Genomic DNA, 11,718 nt, shown 5'->3' with positions numbered 1-11,718 from the left:
GGTCTACCAGAATAAGTAGATGTGCTTAAGGGACAGGTAAGTAAACATGTCTTGTAGGAATTAACCACATATGTGTTTCATGCTAATTACATTATGGTTGAGGTTGAGGTAGAGGTTGGATTGACAAATTCTTGTGTGGAATGTGAAGCCATTTGCCAAACAATGCACACACCCAATTTCTGTTTTCAGAATGTGATTCACAGTAAACTGCACAAGGACACTTCACAAGTGACCCTAATCATTAATGATTCTCATATGGCCTCACCCCTCATGTGATGATTAATCATTTTATCATTGCAAAGCTTAGGTGCCTGTTGAGGGAAGCAGATAAGAAATAGAAGCAGGAGTCAGCCATTTGACCCCTCAAGCCTGCTCACCCATTCAATAAAATCATGGCCCATCTACTTCAACTCCACTTTCCCCTCCTATCCCTACATCCCCAGTGTGCAAAAATCAATCAATCTCAATCTTAAATACACTCAACGACTGACTCCACAGCTCTGTGAGATAGAGAATTCCAAAGATTTGGAATCCTCTGAGTGAACAAATTTCTCCTCATCTTTGTCCTAAATGGTTGACACTTTATCTTAAGACTATGACCCCTAGTTCTAGACTCTCCAACCATGGGAAACATTCTCTCAGTATCTATGCAAGGACGTTAGACAGGACACTTCTCCAATCATTCTCAGATGGTGCCGTGGGATTTTTAGCCATCTCCTCTTTGAAGGTGCCGTATTTCCAACATTGAATCACTCATGTTCTGGTTTGAGGCTTGAGCTGAAAATCTTTGACCCCCAAGGCTCAAAAATGTCCACCTAAATTAAACCATCACTGCAAGAATGGATAGTTGGATGCTTCTTACTAGCTTTCTGATTGGTCAGCGCTAAGCATTTCAGTGTTATTGGTTAGATAGCAAAAAAACAAAGCTGCATTTGTGTAGCACCTTTTATGAACTCAAAACATTCTAAAGTACTTAATAATAATTAATATTAGGAGGTAAACACTGTGTAATACAGGGAAATGCAGCAGTCACTTGGCACACAGCAAGATCCCAGAAACAACAATGAGATAAATGGCCAGATAATCTGTTTTAGTGATATTGGTTGAGGTACAAATATCTGCTAGGCACTGGAAGAACTCCCCTGCTCTTTAAGTAGTGCCGTGGGATCTCTTATGGGATCTCTTCCATTGGTCAGAGAAGTTTTGGTTTAACATCTCATCTGAAAGAGGGCAGCACGTGTCAGACTAGATCAGGTTCTCAAGTCTCTGCAATGGGTCTTGAGTCCACAACCTTCAGACTGAGACACAAGTTTTTTTTAAATTCATTTATGGGATTTGAATATCACTGGCAAGGCCAACACTTATTGTCCATCCCTAATTGCCCTTGAGAAGGTGATGGTGAGCCGCCTTCTTGAGCCGCTGCAGCCCTTGGGGTGCAGGTACACTCACAGTGCTGTTAGGGAGGGAATTCCATGATTTTTGACCCAATGACAGTTCCAACTCAGAACATACTGGCACTAGGCCAAAGCCAGTAATGCACTGGCACCATTCTCAGCAGTGACTCATCAGATTACAACAGCAATAAGGAACCATCATACTTCCTGATGTTGATACCACTGACTCACTAATCTTGGCTTCTGCTCTGTGTCTCTTTACTAAAATGTCGTGCATGATCTTCCAGTCTGTATGTCTTTCCTAAAGGGACACCATTTCCAGTGGCAGCAGTGTTGGTAACCAGAGCACACAGATTTAAGGTGATTGGCAAAAGAACCAAAGGCATTGTAAGGAAATTCTTTTCTAAAAACACAAAAAGTTGTTGTGATCTGGAATGCACTACCTGAAATGGTGATGGAAGCAGATTCAATCTGGGGGAGCGATGGCATAGTGGTCTAGTAACCCAGAGACTCAAGGTATTGGTCTGGGGACATGGGTTCGAATCCAACCATGGCAGAAGGTGGAATTTGAATTCAATGAATAAATCTGGAATTAAAAGCTAGTCTAATGATGGCCATGAAACCATTGTCGTAAAAACCCATTTGCTTCACTAATGTCCTTTAGAGAAGAAAGTCTGCTATCCATCTGGCCTACATGTGACACCAGATCCACAGCAATGTGGTTGACTCTTAATACTCTCTAAGATGGCCTCGCAAGCCACTCACTTGTATCAAAACTGCTACAAAGTCAATAAGGAATGAAACCGGACCGACCACCCGGCATCGACCTAGGCACTGGAAACTACAACTGCAAACTCAGCCCTGACGACCCTGCTAAGTCCTCCTTACTAACATATGGGGGCATGTGCCAAAGTTGGGAGAGCTGTCCCACAGACTAGTCAAGCAGCAGCCTAACATAGTCATACTCACGGAATCATACCTTACAGACAATGTCCAAGACACTGCCATCACCATCCCCTGTTCCACTTGCAGGACAGACCCAGCAGAGGTGGCGGCACAGTGGTATACAGTTGGGAGGGAGTTGCCCTGGGAGTCCTCAACATTGACTCTGGACCCCATGAAGTCTCATGGCATCAGGTCAAACATGGGCAAGGAAACATCCTGCTGATTACCACCTACCGCATCCCCTCAGCTGATAAATCAGTACTCCTTCATGTTGAACACAACTTGGAGGGAGCACTGAGGGTGGCTAGGGTGCAGAATATACTCTGAATGGGGGACTTCAATGTCCATCACCAAGAGTTGCTCTTTAGCACTAATACTGGTTGAGTTCTAAAGGACGTAGCTGCTAGACTGAGTCTGCGGCAGGTGGTGAGGAAACCAATAAGAGAGAAAAACATACTTGACCTTGGTCCTCACCAATCTGCCTTCCATAAATGAATATTGGTAGGAGTGACCACCACACAGTCCTTGTGGGGATGAAGTCCTGTCTTCACAGTGAGGATATCCGCCATTGTGTTGTGTGGCACTACCACTGTGCTAAATGGGATAGACTTCAAACAGATCTAGCAATACAAAACTGGGCATCCATGAGATGTCGTGGGCCATCAGCAGCAACAGAATTGTACTCAACCACAATCTGTAACCTCATGGCCCAGCATATCTCCCACTCTACCTTTATCGTTAAGCCAGGAGACCAACCCTGGCTCAATGAAGAATGCAGGAGAGCATGCCAGGAGCAGCACCAGGCATACCTCAAAATGAGGTGTCAGCCTGGTAAAGCTACAACACAGGACTACTTGTGTGCCAAACTGCGTAAGCAGCATGCGACAGACAGAGCTAAGCGATCCCACAAATAACGGATCAGATCTAAGCTCTGCCACATCCAATCGTGAATAGTTATAGACAATTAAATAACTAACAGGAGGAAGTGGCTCCACAAATATCCCCATCCTCAATGATGGGGGAGGCCAGCACATCAGTGCGAAAAATAAGTCTGAAGCATTTGCAACAATCTTCAGCAAGAAGTGCCGAGTTGATGATCCATCTCAGCCTCCTCCTGAAGTCCCCCGCATCACAGATGCCAGACTTCAGCCATTCGATTCACTCCGCGTGATATCAAGAAATGACTGAAGGCACTGGATACTGCAAAAGCTATGGGCCCTGACAATATTCCGGTAATAGTACTGAAGACCTGTGCTGCAGAACTTGCCGTGCCCATAGCCAAGCTGTTCCAGTACAGCTGCAATATCGGCATTTACCCGGCAAAGTGGAAAATTGCCCAGGTATGTCCTGGACACACAAAGCAGGACAAATCCAACCAGGCCAATTGCCGCCCCATCAGTCTACTCTCAATCATAAGTAAAGTGATGGAAGGTGTTGTCGACAGTGCTATCAAGCAGCACTTGCTTAGCAATAACCTGCTAAGTGACACTCAATTTGGGTTCCACTAGGGCCACTCAGCTCCTGACCTCATTACAGCCTTGGTTCAAACATGGATAAAAGAGCTGAACTCAAGAGATGAAGTGAGAGTGACTGCCCTTGACATCAAGGCAGTATTTGACAGAGTGTGGCATCAAGGAACCCTAGCAAAACTGGAATCAATGGGAATCAGGGGGAAAACACTTCAATGGCTGGAGTTATACCTAGAGCAAAGGAAGATGGTTGTGGTTGTTGGAGGTCAATTATCTCAGTTCCAGGACATCACTACAGGAGTTCCTTAAGGTAGTGTCCTAGGCCCAACCATCTTCAGCTGCTTCATCAATGACCTTCCTTCAATCATAAGGTCAGAAGTGGGGATATTCGCTGATGATTGCACAATGTTCAGCACCATTCGTGACTCATCAGATACTGAAGCAGTCCATGTAGAACTGCAGCAAGACCTGGACAATATCCAGGTTTGGGCTGATGTGTGGCAAGTAATATTTGTGCCACACAAGTGCCAGGCAATGACTGTCTCAAGCAAGAGAGAATCTAGCCATCTCCCCTTGACATTCAATGGCATTACCATCGCTGAATCCCCCATTGTCAACATCCTGGGAGTTATCATTGACCAGAAACTGAACTGCACCAGCCATATAAATACCATGGCTACAAGAGCAGGTCAGAGGCTAGGAATCCCGCAGATAGTAACTCACTTCCTGACTCCCCAAAGCCTGTCCACCATCTACAAGGCACAAGTCAGGAGTGTGATGGAATATATCCACTTGCCTGGATGGGTGCAGCTCCAACAACACTCAAGAAGCTCAACACCATCCAGGGTAAAGCAGCCCACTTGATTGGCACCCGATCCACAAACATTCACTCCCTCCACCACTGACGCACAGTGGCAGCAGTGTGCACCATCTACAAGATGTATTGCAGCACCGCACCAAGGCTCCTTAGACAGCAACTTCCAACCCCATGACCTCTACTGCCTAGAAGGACAAGGACAGCAGATGCATGGGAGCACCACCACCTGCAAGTTCCCCTCCAAGCCACACACCATCCTGACTTGGAACTATATCGCCATTCCTTCACTGTCGCTGGGTCAAAATTCTGGAACTCCCTTCCTAACAGCACTGTGGGTGTACCTACCTCACTTGGACTGCAGCGGTTCAAGAAGATGGCTCACCACCACCTTCTCAAGGGCAATTAGGGATGAGCAACAAATCCCATGAATGAATAAAAAAAATCATAACTTTCAAAAGAATATTGGATAAGTACTTGAGGGGAAAAAGGTTCCAGGTCAATGGGAAGAAAACAGGGAGTGGGATGAATTGGATAGGTCTATAATAGAGCTAGCACAGGGATGATGGGCCAAATGGCTGCCTTCTATGCTGTATGATTCTATGATAAAGGGCCTTGCACTCTGTACCTCTGTAGTCTGTGTTGCCTTGCACTCTGTACCTCCTTTCCTAAAGAATCAATATTAAATTACATGTTAATGAATCAAAAGTTCTAAAGTATAGGACGGTCAGTATCTCTTTGTTATCTGCTTGGTCACTGTATGATGATCTTTGAAAACAATTTGCATTTATGTAGCACCTATATAACCTAATGAAACATTCCAAGGCACTTTCCAAGAGTGTTATTAATCAAAATTTGACACTGAGCCACAGAAGGAGATATCAGGACTTGTGACTGAAAACTTGGTCATAGTGACAGATAATAAGGAAAATCTGAAAAGGAGCAGTGAGAGGTTTAGGGAGGGAATTCCAGAGCTTAGGGCCCAAGCAGTTGCAGGCACGGCCGCCAATGGTGGAGCGATGAAAATTGGGGATGCAGAAGAAACCAGAATTAGACAAGTTTATTATTCTTCAGTTAACATTAATTGTATGTTATTTTTCAGCAACACTTCCTTTATTACATGTTGTTTTCAAAATGTGGTCTTGCATAATATCAGGAGGAGCTGTTGCTAAACACTGAACAGAGCACATATTATAGCAATCATGTTTGACAGCCCTGTAACCAGTGCCCAAACCTGCTCCTCATTTGTTTCTCAAATTAGCTGATGTCAGAATCCTGTGAGTCAGTTGTTTAGTCTCTCGTTTTCCACTAAACTCTCCCGGCCAGTGAATGTTTCAAAGAAACTGGATGAGTGAACCTCTCATTGTATTTGTGCAGCTTCAGTTGAAAAATAAATTCTACACCTTTTACAAGCACGAAAACCTTATTGTGTTTTTGTTCATTCCACATACTTTATTAAGTGCCTGACATTTAATAACATACCATCACTGTGGCACCAACCTACGTTTCGATTACATTGCACACTAGATATTTTATCCTAACACATCCCGATGCAGAACAAAGTTCCCTCAACGGTATACCTCAGAAGAATGTCCCTTGACAGGTGCATAGAAAGATACAGCACAGAAACAGGCCATTTGGCCCAAAAGGTCCATGCTAGCATTTATGCTCCACACAAGCCTCATCCCATTTTACTTCATCTCATCTTATAGGTATGTCCTTCTAATCCTTCCTCCCTCATGTGTTTATCTAGCTTTCTCTTATATTCATCTATGCTATTCACATCAACTACTCCCCCTGGTAGCATGTTCCACATTCTTATCACTCTCTGGGTAAAGAAATTTCTGCTAGTTTTATTCATCACTATCTTATATTTATACCCCCTAGTTTTGGACTCACCCACAACTGGAAACATCTCCTGTACCATATCAAGTCCTTTCATAATCTTAAAGACCTCTTAACAGTTAATTCCTTGACTTTCTGTTTTCTAGAGAAAAGAGCTCCAGCCTGTTCAATCTTTCCTGATATTTATAACTTCTCAGTTCTGATATCATCTTTATAAATCCCTTGCATCTTCTCCAGTGCTTCTATATCCTTCTTATGGAGTCCTGAACTGGGCACAGTATGGTCTATACAACTTCTTTGCTTTTCAATTCTACCTGTCTAGAAATAAACCTCTGTGTTTTGTTTGTTTTTAGTGTCCTTATTAACCTGAGTTAATTAAATGGTTAGATGGTTAATTAATTGGTTGGTTGTTTGGCTAGTTGATTGGTTGAATTAGCATAAACAATTTAGATGGACTTTCATGTTAACTCCATCATTTCACCCACTACTTAAATTAATGGTTGGACACAAAAGTCTCTATCTGAGCAGCCTGTATATATAATAACAATGACATCATACTTCCTTCTCCAACCACCATCATTAGTTGTCTTTTGTGTTTTTCTTCCTCTGTAAATTCTTGCTCGAATCTATAGGTGGATTTCATTCCTTTTTAGCATTGTTTAAGTTTCAGTTACTAGGAAATGATTTTTTTTCCCACCCTTTAATTTCCTCACCCTTTCCCCCTTTGAAAGTGCTAACTGCTCGTATGGGTATAGGTGTTGGGTGCTGCCTCCCCATCTCCCAATAGCTCATCCGCATGGTCTTTCTTCACCTGCTAATTGAGCTTTGTTGGTTAGTCAATCAGACATCCTGTCCTTACCCGATACCCACAGATTTCCACTTTTCAGTCAAAGTCACAGGATTTGGGCGGCACAGTGGCGCAGTGGTTAGCACCGCAGCCTCACAGCTCCAGGGACCCGGGTTCAATTCTGGGTACTGCCTGTGTGGAGTTTGCAAGTTCTCCCTGTGACCGCGTGGGTTTCCGCCGGGTGCTCCGGTTTCCTCCCACCGCCAAAGACTTGCAGGTTGATAAGTAAGTTGGCTATTGTAAATTGCCCCTAGTGTAGGTAGGTGGTAGGGAATATGGGATTACTGTAGGATGAGTAAAAATGGGTGGTTCTTGGTCGGCACAGACTCGGTGGGCTGAAGGGCCTGTTTCAGTGCTGTATCTCTAAATAAAAATAAAATAAATAATCAAATTTTGAGTCTTGACTGATTTCACTGCTCCCTTGCCTTCAATTCTTGTGTGATGTTGAAGAGGAGTGTGCGAGAGCATTCCAGCTGTTCTTCATGATAAACACATCAAGTATACCAGTTTGGCTCTGTTGGTGGCCCTCCTTCCTTCACAAACTAGACTAGAAATTCTGGTGCAGTATGAAGGGAATGCTGGATCGTTGGAGACTCTTGTCTGTAATGAGTACTTTAAATTCAGGTTTTTGTCTGCTTCTTCTGGTGGTTTAAGTGAATGTTAACGATCCTATGGAATTATTGAATGAACATCATGTTCTCTTGGTGCCCTGGCCAACATTCCTCCTTCAACCAACATAGGAACAGGAGGAGACCATTCAGCTCCTTGAACCTGTTCTACCATTCAGCAAGATCATGGCTGATCTGTATTCTAACTCCACTTACCTGGCTTAACTCCTTATCCCTTAATATCCTAAGCTAGCAAAAATCTATCAATCTCAGGTTTAAATGAACTAGCACTGACTGCTTTTTGTAGGAGAGAGTTCCATATTTCTACGTGCTTTTATATAAAGCATTTCCTAACGTCTCTCCTAAATGGCTTGGCTCTGATTTGAAGGTTATGTACTCTTGCCAAAGATTTCAGCTCCATCCCCATCTCATCACTAGAAATAAGATTAGCTGGTTGTCAGCTGGTCAGTGTTCGTGATATGTCGCAGATGCAAAGTGGCTACTGAGCACTTGAAAGTAATTTTTTTTTGTATATCGAACACCTAGGAGCTGTTTTAGGTGCTCCACAAATGAAGTTTGCTTTCTTTAATCCTTTCTGTTGGCACAACTTATTCTAATTATCTTTATTAGAACCTGGAACAGAGACAGAAACTTGGACCCTATCTATCCCCACTTCCCTATCCACACCCATATAGGGAGATCCGTCTGGTCAGTCGTGAATAGATCCACCAGTGAAAACTGAAGGTTTAATTAAATGGAAGTGATATTTACATGCTGTTGCCATCCTGTTTGGAGAATCATGTAGCTGGCTCATTTCCAATTGATGGATAGCCCTTCCTAAAGTAATAGCCAACATGATGGAAAAAGTCCTTTTTCTATCAGAATACAATGGAAAACCACCACATGCAGGTAAGTCACAGTAGGTTACTCAATGTCTGAGAGAGAAAAGATTGGTTAATCTGTTGGGCAGAGTCCTTCATTGCAAATAGTGAGGGGGTGGATTGCTACAACCTCACATGCGTTCCATTGTTTTTTTTAAAGCTATAATCCCCTATTTATGGTCGGGAATTATATCAGGCATGCAGAGACATCACGTGCATGTTATTAGTAAATTTATAAATGTAGATTGAGCCTAGGAAAGTCCGGAATGCAAAAAAGCTGCTCACTTAACAAACGCATTGTGAAGACCCTGTAATGTCATCATGCAATAGGCATGGTCTTAACATAGGAATACATTACAGATTTCGCCAAACCCCAACCCCCCAATTAATCTCCTCCCACAGCCCATGTACACCCTACCCTATCATAGGTTTCTACCCCGTCCAATTAATCGCCCAAGGGAAAGATATCTATGGATATTCCCTGAGCTCCAGAGGCAATAGTTCAGTTGCTTGATGTCTCGCTTCAGGTGGTAATAGGGATTGTCTGGCTCCCAGGACCCCTCTCTGAGGCAATGCCCATTAGCCAAGAGAAAACGAACTTTAAGAAACCTTTTGTTAATATTCAGCAACAGAATGATATTCAGCAACAGAATGGGTGAATGGACTTTCACTGCAGAGATTAAATTGTGAAAAAATCATTTCCTTCCGTTCTGAACTGATGGAGTTTAATCACGTTCTCCCTCCAAAAAAGCAGCTGCTTTCATTTCTTTCTATCAGCAGGTAGATTTTACAGCTGCCATATAAGGGAATTGTTCACTAATTCTCTCTCTCTCTCTCTCTCTCTCTCTCTCCCTCCCTCCCTCCCTCCCTCCCTCTCTCTCTCTCCCCTTGTATTTTAAACATTTAAGGCAACTTCCGTTATCTCCACAGGAGAGGAAGTGAGGCTGAACCAATACCATCTTTTCCTCACCAGCAGAACCTCCGCTGCAGGGAACAGGATGAAAAAATTATTGAAAGGGAAGGACAGACGGCAGGTAAAAGTGTGCAGGATGTTTGCTTTTGTTTGTCTTGGAGACGTGGTAGAGAGAGATTTGTGTAGGTAGGAGCCACTAATACTCCCATTCTTGGCTGAAATTGGGCTGTGAGCCAGAAGGGGAAAGGTCAGTGTTGCAACACCCTGCGGGTTGGGCTGAGATATAACTTTTATTAAAGTTTGCCTCTGCGCTCCCACAGTGACCAGGTAATTAGACTGGGAACAATCCACCAACAAGTTGCATTTGTGTAGTGCCTTTAGTGGAGTAAAACGTGCCAAGGTGCTTAACCCCGTAGGAGAGGGAGACTCATTAATCTCTCTCCAGAGAATGAAAGTAGTTACTTTGGGAAGGTAAAGCGATTGGTCCTTGACAATAACATTTCCCTCCTGGAGACACTGGGGTACATTTTCCCTGGTGTTAGGAGACCCCCCTCACCACCCCCCCCCCCCCCCCCACCCCTGCCCAAGTACCAATCCTAATTGGGTGTGAGCAGCAGGAATACTGCAGGAGGCATCTTGCTGATTCTGGGGGAGGGTCTGTATTTAGTCAATGAATCATAGAATGATACTGCACAAGAAGGAGGGCATTCAGCCCATCGTGTCTGTGCTGGCTCTTTGAAAGAGCTATCTAATTAAGCCCACTTCCACGCTCTCTCGCCGTAGTCCTGCAAATTATTACCAGGCTGGAGTGTTTTTTTTATTCATTCCTGGATGTGGGTGTCACTGGCTATGCCAGCATTTATTGCCCATCCCTAATTGCCCTTGAGAAGGTGGTGGTGAGCTGCCTTCTTGAACCGCTGCCGTCCATGTAGGGTATGTACACCCACAGTGCTGTTAGGAAGGGAGTTCCAGGATTTTGACCCAGTGACAGTGAAGGAACGGCCGATATAGTTCCAAGTCAGGATGGTGTGTGACTTGCAGGTGGTGGTGTTCCCATGCATTTGCTGCCCTTGTCCTTCTGGTTGGTAGAGGTCACGGAGCCTAAATGCTGGCATGGACTGGATGGGCCGAATGGCCTGATTCTATGCTGTATATTCTATTGAAGTATTTATCCAATTGCCTTTTGAAGATTGTTATTTGAAAGTTGAATTTGCTTCCTCCACCCTTTCATGCAGTGCATTCCAAATCACAACTCCTCACTGAGTTTAAAAAAAATCTTCTAATTTTCTACCCGTTTCTTTGCCAATTAAATCTGTGTTGTCTGGTTACTGACCCTCCTGCCATTGGAAACAGAATAGAGAGGGAGAATCTATCAAAACCCTTCACGGTGAGCTGGATTCCTAGCTGTATTCTCCCAGCACAGTATCATCAGGTCAAGTAGATTGGTAGAGCGACTGAATCCATTGGTATAAAAGAAACTGAGTTAGAACCTTTCAAGAGAATCGGGCAGAAACTGTATTAAATCTTCATATTGGAACAGTCTATCACGTGGAGAATGGGATTGCTGCATAGATTAAACAATGTTGAATCAAAGAGAGTCGGGATAGTTGTTACCAGGTTAAAATTTGGACCCATGAGAAGAACGTGCAGGAGCAGCCAGTGGGGAATGTTAAAACTGTTGAAAATCGGAAGGTTTTTGAAGACTAGTTTCCCAAGAGAAAGCACTAGAACACAGTGGCAGCACAAGGAGGTCAAAGGTAGCCCACAGGGGTTAAGTTAAGCAAGTCTGGTAGATGATATAAAATGGAATTCTCTTATTGCCTGGCGGGTAACTACATGACCCGACAGGTCACTGAGAGAGGTTCCAGTTTTTCAATTCCTCATTTGTACTGTTCTAGGCTGGGCTAGGGCAGGCAGGGGCTTGGTAGGGTTGCCAACTCTAGTTGGACATATTCCTGGATGTTTCACCCCATGACCTCCTGCCTCCAATCCCCTGACCCCG

General features: G+C 43.9%; 1 protein-coding gene across 1 annotated transcript in view; it reads left to right on the top strand.

Moving 5' to 3' along the window:
- Positions 1–8,763: 8,763 nt before the first annotated feature.
- Positions 8,764–11,718, top strand: part of LOC137381461 (transmembrane protease serine 4-like) — a 46,620-nt gene continuing 43,665 nt past the window's right edge. Inside the window, exons 1-2 of the mRNA XM_068054088.1 lie at positions 8,764–8,831; positions 9,734–9,837. Coding sequence (XP_067910189.1) covers positions 8,777–8,831; positions 9,734–9,837 — 159 coding nt within the window. The 5' untranslated portion in view covers positions 8,764–8,776. The remainder of the gene's footprint in view (positions 8,832–9,733; positions 9,838–11,718) is intronic.

This window comes from Heterodontus francisci, chromosome 22 (genome assembly GCF_036365525.1).
Source record: "Heterodontus francisci isolate sHetFra1 chromosome 22, sHetFra1.hap1, whole genome shotgun sequence".
NCBI lineage: Eukaryota > Metazoa > Chordata > Chondrichthyes > Heterodontiformes > Heterodontidae > Heterodontus > Heterodontus francisci.
Note: the sequence above shows the minus strand (reverse complement) of the source record. Positions and strands in the feature narration are given on the sequence as shown.